The following is a 15,154-nucleotide window of genomic DNA, read 5'->3' as shown; positions in this document are numbered from 1 at the left end:
GTGTCCTTCTCAAACATTCTGTGGGTCCCTCCCTGTACCTCGCCGAAGACTTTCTTTCTGAGGTTCTTTTCCTGGGCTCCTCCCCAGTGAATTTTGTGCTTGCCGCTTACTTTCTATCAGGCATCCCAAATGCACTCAGTGCATTTGCTGGAAATTCTCCTGTTTTTCTACGGTGCAGTCGGCAACAGGGAGGGGGAGACAGGAGGCTTGATTTAATTCTGAGCGGTTTATGTTCCCCTCTGTGGGCAAGCCTGGCCACCTCCCAGGCACTGAGTTTTTGTTTCTCTTACTGCTCTGCAGAGCCAGCAGGAGGTGGAGATGTTGCTCACACATGGCCCGGCCCAGCCCAGCCCCTCGGGCCTCCCCGCCCGGGTGCTGCTGGGGCTGGCCACCGAGAGCCATGGACCCGGCTACAGACGCTCCCTGCGGGTCGCACTGGACAGCAGACAGGTGTGCAGTTCTGCGAGTGGGGCCTCTGGGAGCTGGGGGGTCTTGGGGGTTGTGGGGACAGCCCAGCCCAAGGCCCGGGTCTCAGTCGTCCACGCCGGCAGGTGTCCGAGGAGCTGATGTTCACTCAGCAGCCAGAGCACATCTCCCTGGACTACACCCTCGAGCACAACATCCCCGTGCTGCGGACGCTGTGGGTGGAGGACAAGCTGGGCCTGCAGGTCAGCCTCGGCGAGCGCCAGTGGTAATGGAAATCCATGCGTGCGTGCATGCATGCATTCAACAAACATTCTTGGAAGGATGGTGGAGTCAAGGGGGTGGTGGAATAAGGTTCAGACCTCCTCGGAGCCTCAGTCTCCTCCTCTGGAAACTGGGGATAACGCTCCTTTCGCTCCTTTCCCTAGCCCAACCACGGCCCTGGGATGGTTGCACATTCTCCTTTTCCAAAGCCTCCCTGCGGACCCAGTGCTTGTCCTCGACCCCCTTTTTAGCCGCCTCCACACGCTCTCTCCCTGGACGGGCTGCGCCAGTGACTCACTTGGGTACCATCCATTCAGTGAAGCTCCCCATTGCTCCCTCCCCTGGGCCCCAGACCTGCAGATCCATCTGCTTGTGTATCCCCACTTGGGGCCTGGTGGGCACCTGGCTTGCCCAACCCCGCCCCTTGCCCCTCCCGTTTCCCCTCACCCCCCCCAGCAGCGCAGGCAAAATCCTCGGTGTCGTCCTCCATCCCTGTTTCATTCACACACACCAGACCCCGCCTTCCACAGATGTTGCTGGAGCCCGACCCCTTCTCCCCACCTGCAGCTTTGTCACCTGCTCCAGGCCACCTGAGGTCACACCTGGGGTCCAGCCACCTAGCTGGGCCCCCGCCTTCCACCCCTGCCTCCTTGGGTCTCTACCCAGAGCCCCTCCACATCCATTTGAGTTCCTCAGACGCCAGCCTGGCCCCAGAAAGCCTCGTGCAGAGATCTGGTCCTGTCCCCTCTCTGAGCTCACCCCCTGGGACCCTCTGTAAAGATGCCCTTGTTTCTCCTCTGCCACTCGGAGCACTTCTGGGACCAGCTGGATGGGGACTACCCCCGCCAACCCACCCACAACCAATTTGCCGGCGCCCCCTTCCCTGCACGTGGATGTGTTCAGTCCACCCCAGAGCCCCAGAGCCTCACAGTTGAGGGATTTTCATGGAGGCTTCATCCCATGAGCATGGTGGATCGTTAACTCACTCTGCAGCCCCTCCTCCCCTCCCTGAGGATGGGGGCCGGGGCTGAAGGCTCCAGTTTCTCACCAGGGCTTGGTCTTTCTGGGGAGCCCACCGAGAGTCACCTCAGTAGAACAAAAGGCACTTGTCTCGCCCAGGAAATTCTAAGGGATTTAGGAGCTCCGTGTAAGATGCTCCTCTCCCCCACTCACTGGGGAGCTCGCAAGGGTGGGAGCTCTGTGTCGGGAACGGGGATCACAAACCAAGTATGAGCAGGAACTGGGGACAGAGACGTATATACCTACGCCTGGGTATTTCTTAAAATCTCACACCCTCCCTGATCGCTTTCTCTTTTCCATCATCTTCCCATCACCGGGCCCACGATGCCTTCTGCCTCGTCCTGGTCTGGTCTCCCACAGCTGGCGTCCGGGCTGCACGGGCTCCGCATGCCTGTGTTTCGTGCAGGACTGCATCTCTAGGTGCAGAACTGGGCCCGGCACGTAGTAGGTGCTCAGCCAGCATCACTGAAGGCTGGGGCAACTCTTCCTGCTTTTACAAAGTGGCTGACGTCACGCAGCGGGGGGCTTTATGCCGCGTGCCCGGATGGGGTGCAGAGGTCGCAAACGCAAAGCCTTCGGGGGCCAGGTGGAGAGCTGAAATGGGTTGGGTGGGCTGCTGGGGGACTTAGAGAGCTCATGCCCTGTCGAAAATCTTCCAAAGGAGGCGCCTGGGTGGCTCAGTTGGTTAAGCAACTGCCTTCGGCTCAGGTCATGATCCTGGAGTCCCGGGATCGAGTCCCGTATCGGGCTCCCTGCTTGGCAGGGAGTCTGCTTCTCCCTCTGACCCTCCCCCCTCTTGTGCTCGCTCTCATTCTCTCTCTCTCAGATAAATAAATAAAATCTTTAAAAAAAAAAAAAGAAAAAGAAAAAATCTTCCAAAGTTACGTATATTTTGCCAACTTTTTTATTGTGGTATAATACATAGAAGAATTACCATTTTAAGTATTTTAAAGTGTTTAAAGTTCCAGGGTGCTTAGTCCATTCACAACGGTGTGCCACCCTTCTCTCATTCCAGAACTTTCTCCCCACCCCAGATGGAAACCCCATAGCTATAGGCAGCCACTCTGGGGCCAGCACGCCACACCCAGCAACACAGCGCATGTAACCTTGTTCTTCCTTAAACTGGCTCCTGCAACGGGGTCTCGGCTCCCCCCCGCCCCCCCACCGCAGCACTATGGGTCTGTCATTCCAGGCTTCTGTGTCATTCTGTGTCATTCCAGGCTTCTGTGGACGTTCCCAGCGGCGGCTCCAGCTTTGAGCATTCTGGACGCATCTCGGCAGGGCCCACCTCCCTGAACTACTCCGTGAGCTGTTATCGCCGTGCTGGGCACCTGCAGCTTGCTGCCTGGAGTGAGCACAACAGCGTGAGCCTGTTGCAGGCCGGGCTCCCGGGCAAGGCCCGCCTGAGCGCCAAGCTGCAGACACACGGTAAGGCGCCCAGGGCACGGCCCCCGGACCGGAGGGCTAGCTCCCCCCACCCCAGAGCCTGCTCACCAGTCTCGGAACATCCTTGCCCTTGAAGGCCTGATTCCAGGGGCAGCCTGTATTCCTTGTCTAGGCTTGCCGAAGATGTATAATCTCTAACAGTCCTGGAGGCCGGGTGTCTGCAGGGCCATGCTCCTGCCGAAGACTCTATGGGGAGAATCCTTCCTTGCTTCTTCCAGCTCCCAGAGGCCCCAGCTGATCCTCGGCTTGTGGCCGCATCCCTCTGATCTCTGCCTCTGTGTCTGTCCGTCTTCTCTTCTTTTTTTTTTTTTTTTTTAAGATTTTATTTATTTTTATTTGAGAGAGAGCGAATGAGAGAGAGGGAGTACACGAGAGGGGGGAGGGTCAGAGGGAGAAGCAGACTCCCTGCCGAGCAGGGAGCCCCATGCGGGACTCCATCCCGGGACTCCAGGATCATGACCTGAGCCGAAGGCAGTCGCTTAACCAACTGAGCCACCCAGGCGCCCCCGTCTTCTCTTCTTATAAGGTCCCCAGTCATTGGATTAGGGCCCTCCCTACTTCAGCAAGGCCGCATCTCAACCTGATCTCTGCAGGGACCCCATTTCCAAATAAGGTCACATTCATAGGAACTAGCGGTTAGGCTTCAACATAATTTTTAGGGATAAACAGTTTAACCTCTAATGGAGCGGGAAGGTAATGAGAGCCAGAGTTGATGGAGGGCTTACTGCATACCAGGCAAGCTCTCCATACACAGGAGCTCAGTCAATCTGCTCAGCCATCCATTCACACCAAGGGAAGGTCAAAGCCCGTAGTGGGACTTCTGAGCCCTCAGGATCCCGGGATCCACACCCTCAGTTCTCTGACCCCATCTTCTAGCCCCTGCTTATTTCACTCCTTGCTAGTCTTCAAACACATCAGGCTGGCTCCTGCCTCAGGACCTTTGCACAGGCTGTTCCCCTGTACATCTGCTTGCCTCAATCCCTCGCCGCCTTCAGATATTTTTCAAACGTCATCTTCTCAGTGAGGCCTTCCCCTCCCACCCTATTTATTGGTACCCCCACACCCCTCGGGCTCCCCCCATCCCTGTTCCTGGCTTGGTTGCTCTAACACATAATGTGACTTTACTTACTCAGTACCTCCATTTCTCATTACCTGTCTTCTGCCCACCCCACACTAGAATGTACACTCCACAAGGAGAGGGATGATTTTTGCCTGTTTGCAGAGTGGAGTATAGTAGGTATTCAATTAAACATCTGTTGAATGAATTCATGAATCTATGAGGTAGGGGTTAGTAACTGTCCCCATTCTGCAGGGGAGAAATGGAAGCTCAGAGAGGTTGAGTCACTTATCCCAGGCCACAGAGCCATTGAACGATGAGATCAGGACCTGAATCCAGGCATTATGACTCCAGAGGCACCCTCTGACCCTTGTGTAGAATGCAGAGATCAGGACCTCTGGGGGAATCCCTTGTCACTTGGATCATCTCCTGGCCTCAAACTTTTCCATCCTTGGCCTTCAGCCCCCTGAGGGCTGAGTGGGAACCTGGATCAGCCAGGGGGACTGACTTTACAGACTGCTCTGAGGAAGGGCTTATTGGGGACATGATGGGTAAATGATGGGTGGGTAAAGGATGACCCAGTTCCTGGCCCTGAGAGGTCTGGTGTGGTCACCTGCAGCCAGGGAGATGTCTCACTTCCACACTGCTGCCCACGGTTGGCTGTCCCAGCCCCTTGGGGGGCATTTTCTTAGTGTCCCTTTCCAACATTCTTGGTGTCCCTGACAGTCTGAAACATCCCCAGGCATGGAGACTGGGGGCCCCCTTCAATGTGTGTCCCCTCCTCCTCGGGCCCCACGCACAGCAGGTGTATGTGGTTGAACACTGCTCAGGGAAGGAAAGAGAACATTTCCTGGGATGTGTATGCCCGATGGGCAGGTATTCGCAGATGTGTTATCTCTGTTCACCTTGGCAACGTCACTCAAGGTGGGCAGGCTGTGCCCTCTTTATTGATGAGGAAATCGAGGCTTAGACCACCACCCGCCCCGATGGGCCCAAATGGCAGGTGATGGTGCTGGGCCAGGTGTAACCGTCCGGAGCTGTGAGCTGTACCCCTCCTCCCCGCCCCCCCCCCCTCCCAGGGAACCTGGCCTCTGACACAGGCTAGGCTTCACCTCTTTACCCTGGAGAACTGTTTCCTACTGTAGCAAGGGGGATTTAAGTCCAAAAATAAGAAGAACAAAGCTCCTAGAATCACCTTTCCTGGAGGGTTTTTACCTGTCCGCCACGTGGAGGTGTGGTCGGCTAGGCGGCAGGGCCCTGGAGGTTCCCCGGTGGGCGGGATGGATGGTGAACCTCCAGCCTGGGCCAGGTGGGCTGCAGGTCAGTATCATTTGGTATTGTTCGGATGTTTGATAAACCTGGAGAGAAGTATTCATTCATCCGTTTCCTCACTCCCTGCGGTGTGTCCAGAGCTGTGCCAAGTGCTGGGAACATAGCAGGGAACAGACTAAAGGCCCTGCCGTCACGGGGCTGACCGTCCCCAGGGAGGGAGAAGGAAGGGTCGGGAGGTACTTGAGGTGGGCACTCAGAGGTGTCGCCTCAGCAGCAACCCTGGGAAGAGGAGGTGGCCAGGCCAGGATCATCGAGGGGGACCGCGCCGCCTGACCATTGAAGTCCCAGGGGCTCAGAGAAGGGAATGCCTTGCCTGGCGTTGATCCCACATGCACAGGGAGGTGAACCGAGTCCCCAGCAGCCTCTGCCCTTCTCTGCCCCTAGAGACCCAGACCCGAGCCAGCGTGGCCCTCCACGGAGGGGATGGTGGCGTCAGCGTGGACGTGGCAGGCCTGGTGTCCTGGCCGACAAACGGCTCCCTGGAGCTGGTGGTGAACGCCAGCCACACGGCCCCTGCTCTCCAGAGGCTGGGCCTGCCCTTGACCAGCCAGGTGAGGAGTGGGTGGGCCCCCCAGGCCAGGCTGGGCTCCCCGCTAATTCCGTCCACTCCATCCAGTTCCCCAGCGTGCCGGGGACCTACTATGCATGACGGATAGATGCTCTTGCGCTGTGTCTCTCGGGCACTTCACAGTTTGTAGAGGCTGTTGGTGATGCTAACAGCTGTCCGCAGCGTCTGCCGAGCCATCTCTGTAGTCCCGGCCGCGGGCTGTGGGCACGGCCCGGGTTCCAGCTCCCCGCCCTGCGTGCTCGCCGCCCTCCTGCTCGTCCACTTGGGCCAAAGCCCAGCTTAGTTGGTGGAGCCCCTGCTCCGTGCTCAGTGCCGACCCGGGGGCTTTCTGTGCCCTGATTCAGTTCCTCCTCCTAGCACCCCGCGAGGAGCAGGCGGCCTAGCTCTTATGAATCCCAGCTCTGGACGCCAGATCCCAGCTCTGACTCTGTCTGTGGGGCCTCGGGCAGATTCCTCAGTCTGCTCACGAAATGGGGCTGATAACTGTCCCGATAATACGGGGTTTGGGAGGATGGAGAGCGTTCACACTGTGAACACACTCGGGGTGCTTTTTCACCGTCTGTGGGTCACACGCGAGCATGCGTGTCACCGGCCCAAGGTCACGTAGCAAGGAGGCAGCAAAAGGGACTCAGGCTGGTACCCGGGCCCTTTCCCATGATGCCCTCCCACCTCCGAGAAGGGCAATCTGTTGTGGCCCCCTGAATGGGGCCAGGCCCTGGTCACTGTCACTTGGTGCAAGGTCGCCTAGTCAGGACACCTTCTGGAAGCTTTATTCACAACCTCTTGTTTCGGGTTACCAGCACTGCCCTGCCCACACTCCACTCTGCCGTGAGGAGAGGCCATTCCCAGAGGCCCAGTCACCCCTCACGCAGCGAGTCCTTGTCACTGTCCCCACGACCCAGCAGGCTCGTTTCCCGCTCTCCCTGACCTCCTCTAAACCCCCTTTTCCTAGCCTTGGTCCGGTGGTGGGGAGATGTGGGGGAGCTCATTCTTTGCTGATGTCTGGGGTGCGGGTCTGGTGGGGTGCAATCCGGGCTGCCGGGGGGAAGCTGCAGAGTGAGGCCTGGGAGGGTCCCCGGGCCCCTTCACTCCCCACACCTCACAGCCTGCTCCTTCCTCAGCTCGTGTTCCAGAAGCTGTGGGCAGAGGAACAGATGTGCTCTTCCCTACGGCTCACCTGTGATTCTCAAGCCAGCCTGGTCCTTGACATGTGTGGCCAGAGCCAGGCGCTCCGGTGAGGGGTTCTCTGTAGCTCTGGGGGCCCCCTCCCCCCGAGAAGAGAAGGGTGGGTGAGGGAGACATCAGCGGAGCCCCTGCTGTGCACTGACCTCCAACCCCCAGCCCCCCCCCAAGCCCCCCTACAGCCCCACTGCATGGATGTGGGAAGGAAGGTGCAGCGAAACAAAGTAACTCGCCCAAGGTCACACAGCTAATTAAGTAACCTTGACCTTTGGGGGCAGGACCTGGACGAGCAGTTCTTGGTCTGGCAAACGAAATGTATCCTAGGCCTCAAATACAAATTAATAAATGGTACAACCCAGGCCTCAGGCCCTCTCTCTCCTTCCAGCAAAGAGCTTCAGGTCTCCGGCCGGCACCGCCTCCCCATCCTCCTGGGCCGCTGCCCCAGCAGAGCCTCAGCCTCAGCCAAGGTAACTGTGCCCGGCCGCCCCTGAGCCCTAACTGGTTCCAGATGCCCTGCCCGAGGCGGGCGGGGGCCATGCGGGCCGGGCCCCGCCGGGGAGCGCTCACACATCCCCGTCTGTGCGCAGGCCCCGCTGGGCTGCCCTCGGAAATCCCTGGCTCCAGCTTTCTCAAACATCCCCAGGCTTAACATTCCTGGGCCAGGCCCGCAGCCCCCAGCTGGGCCCACAAGACCCCGGGGAGCGGGGGAGGCCGGCCCGCCCCGTGCCTGGCGCCTGGCGCCACCTCACCCGGCCTGGCATGCTCCCAGCAGCCAGATCACATGGCATAGCCCTTTGAGCTGAACCAGTGCCGCCTCCCAGGTGCCCCAGCTTCTGCCCATGGCCCAGGGTCTCTGCATATCTTCCCGCCCTTGTCCGCGAATCCTCTCCCCCCCGGAACCCCCAGGACAGCCCCCAGTCATGCATCTGGCCTGCATGTAGCATTTGGGGGTCCTGGGTGGGGGGTAGATGGCAGGCCCAGGCTGGCACTGCCCCCCTTCCTCCATTACCATGACCTGTTTCCCTGTCTGCCCCTCTTCCCCAAATCAGGAATGCCCAGCACCCGGCCCAGGGCCCAGCACATAGTAGGTGCTCAGTGAAAGATGTTGACTAATGAATGAGTGACTGATTGTTCCATTTGCCAACTAGTTGCTTGGTTATCCCACTAGCCACACAGTTTTGTTAACTGCCCTCCCTGCCCAGGCCTGGACTGCCTTTGTTCACAGAGCACCTACTGTGTGCCAGGCCCTGCCCTAGCACGTTCCCACACCATTCTAGTGTTCCCCAAGCTTTGCTGCCGACTGCACATTCAGGGACCTCTTCGTTTCCCCCCAATCTTTATTTTGAATAGTTTCCAACCTATAGAAAAGTTATTTTAGGACAGTGAACATTCCCCAGTTGTTAATAACCTGCCACAACTTTCTCCCCATACTTACATGTCATATATATTTCTATATTCACGAATGTGCACGGGTACATTTTCTTTATCATTAAGAGATGATATGGACAGGTTTCTGGACACATACCTCTTTACTCCAAAATACTTCAGTGAGGGGCACCTGGGTGGCTCAGTTGGTTAAGCGACTTCCTTCGGCTCAGATCATGATCCTGGAGTCCCTGGATCGAGTCCCGCATCGGGCTCCCTGCTCGGCAGGGAGTCTGCTTCTCCCTCTGACCATCCCCCCTCTCGTGTTCTCTCTCTCAAATAAATAAGTGAAATCTTAAAAAAAAAATACTTCAGCGAGTGGTTCTGATGACAAGGCTATTTTCTTATACAACGCAGCATAATTTCAAAATTCAGGAAATTTAACATGATGTAGTCATACTGTTATTTAATATATGGTCCATAATAAAATTTCCCAGTTGCCCCAATAATGTTCTTTCAAGCTGAATTTTTTGTTTGTTTTCAGTTTGTTTTAAACCCAGGACACACTCCAGGATCACCCAGAGTACTTAGTTGCCCTATATCTTAAGTGACTTAATCTAGAACAGAGGTCTGCGAACTTGTACTATAAAGAGCCAGATGGTAAATATTTTAGCCTTGAAACCCAAGATGATCTCTGTTGTAACTGCTCAGTGTTGCCACTGTAACAAAAAAGCAGCCGTAGCCAGTGTGTAACTAAATGGGCATGGCTGTGTTACAATAAAACTTTATTTACAAAAGCAAGTGGTGGGCCGAATTTGGGCTAAAGCAGACCCTTGATTTAGAAATTCTTCTCCCACACTGTACCTGTTTTCCCCCCAATATTTCATTATTAAACTTTTTAGACCCTGGAAAATTAAAACAATTTTATAGTGAACATCCACATACCCACTGCCTCGGTTTTCTCACTCCTATTCCACTCCACTTGCTTTATCAGATAGCTCTCCATCCATCTGTATTTTTGACGCATTTCAAAGTAAGTTGGAGATGTTGATATGCTTTCCCCTAAGCATCTCATTGTCTTTAACCACCTTTTTAAAAAAAGATTTATTTATTTGAGAGAGAGAGAGAGAGAGTGTGTGTGTGTGTGTGTGTGTGCACGTGCGTGTGCGCGTGCAGGGAGGAAGGGCAGAGGGAGAGGGAGAATCTCAAGCAGACTTCACGCTGAGTACAGAGCCTGATATGGGGCTTGATCTCACAACTTAGATCACGAACCTGAGATCATGACCTGAGCCAAAATCAAGAGGCAGACACTTAACCGACTCGGCCAGAACCTACAGCCTGGAGCCAGGATCTACTGGAATATTCCATCAGAGACCCAGGTGTCCCCATCCTTAATCACCTTTAAGAAAAAGTCATATATTGACAATTTTGAAATGTCCAGGCAATTATTTTGCAAAAATCCTCCATTTGGATTTGTCAGACACTGTTCAAGATTCAGGTTGAATGTTTTGACTGAGGTCAAACTAATCTGCGGAGTTCTTTAAAAATATCAGTTTCGGGGGCGCCTGGGTGGCTCAGTCGTTAAGCGTCTGCCTTCGGCTCAGGTCGTGATCCCAGGGTCCTGGGATTGAGCCCCACAATGGGCTCCCTGCTCCACAGGAAGCCTGCTTCTCCCTCTCCTACTCCCCCTGCTTGTGTTCCCTCTCTCGCTATGTCTCTCTCTGTCAAATAAATAAATAAAATCTTAAAAAAAAAAATCAGTTTCTCCATCCTGTTCCCAGAGGTTCTGTTTTTACAAGCTGTAGTAGATAGGGACCCAGAATCTTTATGTGTAGCTAGTGTCCTAAGTGATTCTGTCACATAGCCAGTCTGGAAGATAGCACATTATTTCATAAAATTTTCACATCAACACATTAATAAAGTGTCATCATCCCAATTTATCAGGTTGGAAAGCAGAGACTTAGGTGGTTGAGGAGCTAGCCAGAGGTCATCCACCCCATGTGACAAGAGAGCCAAATGGGCATCTGTTTGATGGCCCAACCTGTGCTTTGTTCCTTGCACTAGACTGCCCCCTGCTGTCCACTATGGTAATGCAGCTGGAATTCTTGCCTGATGGCCCCAGGCCATTAGCAGTTTTCAAGTCAGTGTGACAGCATGAAGGACAGGGGGAGGTGGCTGTCATGGGCACCGCTGATGGCTTAAATCGAGGCTCAGGACCCTCGTTTCACCAGATTTCAAACCGTCCAGGAAGCCTGTGGGTGTCTGGGGCCAGAGCCTACAGCCTGGAGCCAGGATCTATTGGAATATTCCATCAGAGACCAAGGAGAAAATCTCTCACCTGCTTTTCTTCTGACCCAGCTACAGTACTCGGAGCATGAGGCCGAGAGCATGATTTTCTTGGCGGTGGAGGAGCATCATTTCCACGTGGGCACCAGCCTGGTGACTGCAAAGGCCAAGGTCACCAGCATCATCAGGCTGGAACAGACCTTCCCCCAGGTGCGTGGAGGGTGGCCAGGGCGGGCTGTGGGTGGGGGTGGGGGTGCGGCGGTTCTGGGAGAAAAGAGGGATTTGTGAGGGGCTGTGAAGTGGGTGAAGTGTGCTGGAATGGATTCTCAGCTGCTCTCAGTGTCCCTCCCCCCCTCCTCCCCCCACAGTATTTGTTCAGCCCCTACTAGGGCCCAGGACAGGCACCACTCAAGAAGCTGAGGATATTGCCTGGGACAGGACTGGTGGGTCCTTCCTCTCATCTGGTGGAGAGAAAATCACACAGATAAATAAGAGAACATTCCTAGATGGATACATTCTAGAGAGAAAAGAAAATGGGGTCATAGGAGTGGGTGTGTGGTTGGGGAGCTCTTTAGGTGGCCAGGAAGGCCTCACAAAAAAGGTGACATCTGAGCTAGCCGCAGATGACAGGCAAGTGTTGGCCATTTGAAAATCTGGTGAAAGGGCATTGCAGGCTGAGGGAACAACATGTGCAAAGGGCCTGGGGCAGGAACGAGTTGGCCCGTTTGAGGCATGGCCGCTGGGCTAGAGCAGAGCGGGTGAGTAGGAGATCATGGGGGTCCGATCATAGGGCAGGACAAGCCACAGGGAGGAGTTTGGATTTCGTTCTCTGAAATTGGAAGCCTTTTGAGGACGCGATCCAAATGATGATTTCGGATCCCTCCAGCTGCTATATGGGGAGTGACCTACAGGGGGCAGCAGAAACACCAGTGAGGAAGACCCTGGGCTTAGCAGGGCAAGAAACAATGGTGTCTTGCGTCAAGGTGGGGCAGTAAGACATTCAAGAGTAAACTCCCCCCTCCTCCCAGCAAGTCCCCCTGCAGGGCCCTTGAGCCACCTTCCAATGGGGGCACCCACCTAAGGGGAGAGTCTCCTTCTCTGAGCCTTTGCACAGGCCATTCCTTCTGCCTAGAATGCCCTTCCTTGCGTTGTCCACCAACTTCTTTCTCTGTGTTCCTTTGCCTCTTGAGTATCTTTCATGCTACATTTGTCCCCTTGTCCCATCATTTTTTGTCTCTGTGATGTCTCCCCATCCGCCGGGAGCCCCTGAAGAGCCACGACCAGTCTTGGTTATCTCTGTATCCCATCGCTCAGCCCTGGGTCTGGATCCTAATGCCTGCTCAGCACATGTTTGAGAAACCCTACTCCTGACCACAGCAGCTCCCACAAGGCACTGCCCACAGGTCAGCCCTGGGCAGACACACCCTCGCATTATCTCAGAGATTAGCGCTGTTCTTCTCATCCGCTCGTATAGACTTATAGACGGGGGAAACTGAGCTCAGAGAAGTTAGGAAACCGGCCCAAGGCCACACAGCTTGGAAGCGCAGCTGAGAGGTGGTGATCTTTTCACAGGGCCATACCTGTGCCCCACACCCCTCCCTCACATTGGGGAGCCTTTGGCTTTATGACTTCCCGATGAATCTGACAGCCCAGTAAACTGTTTATGCCCCACAGATGTTCCCTGTCTTTCCTCTTCTGAAAGTGCCTCTTCTTTCCTACCCCAAGCAGGAGTTAGGGCCAGGTTCCCCAGTGACCCAGAGCTGTCTTTCTCTTCCAGTTCAGCGTCCTTCCTAGGGAGCTGGTCCTGCAGACCTTGTACGAGAGAGCCCGTGGGACCCACACCCTGCACCAGACAGTTTTGTGGGATGACCAGGAGGCAGTCCTTAACGGGAGCCTCTCCGGGCCCTTCCGCAGGCCCGCTGGGAACCTCAGCCTCCAGGGTGAGTGTCCGAGAGGTCACTGGTGGGGGTGGCCTGTGGGCTCAGTGAACCATCTTTGAACAACTGCTTATCCCAGGCGCTGTTCCAGGCCCTGGGGATCCATCCGGAAGTAAGATGGCCCCAGGTCCCTGCCCTCAGGGGGAGAGGCAGTGAGCAGGAATGTGAACATGGAGAAAATCACATTAGTGTTTCTGAGAGTGGGAAGGGTTTGACTGAGGGTTCGGGGCTCCTTTAGGTGGGGTAGGGGAGGAAGGCGTGTCTGAGGAGGTAACGTCCACGCTGAGCCCTGAATGATGAGAAAGAACTGGCTGTGGCGGGGATCTGAGGAGGGGCATTGCAGGCAAAAAGAAAAGCAGGTGCAAAGGCCCTGAGGTGGGACGAGGCTGGGGTGGTAGAACCACAGCAGCGAGGCCACTGTGGCCGGAGTGCCCTGAAGCGGGGGTGAGGAGAGGAGACAGGCGGGAGGGCTGAGGGTCCCGGTCCCCCAGTCGGGAGTTAGGGCTATCCTGAGTGTGAGAAGACAGGAAGTGTGTTAGATGGGGCAACCCCAAGCTGCCCCGGCGGTTTCAGAGCGGAGGCTGACGGTCGGCAGGGGCAGTGAGTGCTGTCCCCTAGCAGCCCCACGGATGGCACCCATGTCCCCTGAGGCCGTCCAGGAAACAGGTGGCCCTGGGAGGGGCTGTGCCATCACAAGGACTGTCAGTTTCTGTATGGCGAGTCCCCTTTACACAGAGCAGAGCCTGTCCTGCTGTCTGCCATGTGGGAGACACAGTGCAGACCCTGCTCCCGGGGGCACAGCTTGCTGGGTGGTCGGATGGTGTCCCCCATACAAGGCAGAGGAGACGTGTGGCCCCTCAGCACACCAGGGCAGCGAGCCTGTGCATGCACGGGGTTTGTGGGGGCGCTGAGCAGCCCGAGGGCCCTGCTCTGTGGTTAAGGAGCGTGGGACTTGGGGGGTCAGAGGGTGGAAGGAATGAGGGTTACGGTGCTGAGGGTGAGGTGCACGGAAGTGGGTCAGTGTTCCCTGGACCGATGACCCCGTGGCACCTCGAGACGCAGCTGGTGTCACCATCTCTGGGCGCAGCTCCCAGGAACCTGCGTAGGGACAAGTGGGGCCCCTTCCTGAGAGTTCTGAGGTCACCAAGGTGGCCCCTGTCTACCGGGGAGTCTCAGCTGGACTCCTGCCCAGGGGTCCGGGAAGACAGGACCAACTGGTGGCCTCAGGAGCTGGGGTCAGGCGAAGCACGAGGTCAGGGCAGCTGGTCTCCACGTGGGGGACAAGAGAGGGGACCCTGGAGGCACGGAGACTGTCCGCTGTGAGGCCTCAGCTGTGGGGACGGCCACCTGTGTCACAGTCCGGGACAAAGGGAGAACGGAGGGCAGCAGAGTGTGGCCCGGGTGGGTGAGGGGCAGTCACCGGGGCACCGGGCACCCGCAGCGTGAGGGAGGTCACAGCGGTACGAGACGTTGGCTGGGAGGTGGAGGGGGCAGCTCTTGCTGTGTGACAAATGTCCAGGAACTCGGGCTGGCGGGCACGTGCTGCTGATGTCGGCTGGGCTGTCCGGCTCGTTCCGGGGCCCGCCGGCGGCCAGCCTGGCTTCACTCCCTCGGTGGCTGGGCGGGGGTCCCCAGAGGGCGAGCGGGCGCGGAGGCCTCTTCAGGCCTGCGCTGGGATCCGGTGGCCTCGCCCTCACCACATTCTCTTAGCAAGTCCCAGGCCAGCCCAGGTTCAGGGGCCACGGGGATGGATTCCGCCTCTCGACGCAGGAGGCGCAGGGTCTCCTTGAGGAGGTGGGGAGTGGAGACTTGGGGCTCTCACGGGGACAGCGCGGGAACCGCGCTGAGTGGTGTGGTGGCCGAGTGAGGGCAGAGCTCCTGAATTTTGTGCAGATGACCCGAGCACGGGGCCACCTGCCCGAGCTGGCGGCTGTGTCCGCTGAGATCCCCCTGAGCCCTCGTGCTCCCCTCACGTGCCCGCCCCTCCCTGTGCCCCCCGCCCAGCAGAGCTCAGCCACCCGCTGTCCCTGTCCCTGTCCCCACCGCCGCGCGGCAGCCTCCGCCTGTCCTGCGAGCACTCACCACGGGAACACCGGGACGACCTGGTCGTGGGCTGGGATGGCAAGGACCAGGTAGGTGTCAGGGCCCGAAGGAGACCCCGGGAACTCCACCGACCCTGGAGCCTGGGCGGGATAGTCGGGGCCCAGGCCTGCCCGAGCCCGAGGAGCCTCACCAGGGTCGGCCTGGCGGGTCCCCGTCCCCAGGAGCCGGTGG

The 15,154-nt window shown here is 57.0% G+C and overlaps 1 protein-coding gene across 1 annotated transcript in view; it reads left to right on the top strand.

Annotated features, from left to right (window-relative positions):
• Positions 1 to 15,154, top strand: part of LOC118021831 — a 134,286-nt gene that overhangs the window by 101,511 nt on the left and 17,621 nt on the right. The window contains exons 48-56 of the mRNA XM_035022283.1: positions 301 to 450; positions 552 to 668; positions 2,928 to 3,135; positions 5,927 to 6,093; positions 7,232 to 7,344; positions 7,678 to 7,759; positions 11,016 to 11,153; positions 12,721 to 12,883; positions 14,885 to 15,012. Of these exons, the coding sequence (XP_034878174.1) occupies positions 301 to 450; positions 552 to 668; positions 2,928 to 3,135; positions 5,927 to 6,093; positions 7,232 to 7,344; positions 7,678 to 7,759; positions 11,016 to 11,153; positions 12,721 to 12,883; positions 14,885 to 15,012 (1,266 nt within the window). The remainder of the gene's footprint in view (positions 1 to 300; positions 451 to 551; positions 669 to 2,927; positions 3,136 to 5,926; positions 6,094 to 7,231; positions 7,345 to 7,677; positions 7,760 to 11,015; positions 11,154 to 12,720; positions 12,884 to 14,884; positions 15,013 to 15,154) is intronic.

Source organism: Mirounga leonina, unplaced genomic scaffold (genome assembly GCF_011800145.1).
Source record: "Mirounga leonina isolate KUSES-001 unplaced genomic scaffold, KU_Mleo_1.0 Mir_175, whole genome shotgun sequence".
Taxonomy (NCBI): Eukaryota; Metazoa; Chordata; class Mammalia; order Carnivora; family Phocidae; genus Mirounga; species Mirounga leonina.
This window is presented reverse-complemented; position numbering and strand designations above follow the sequence as displayed.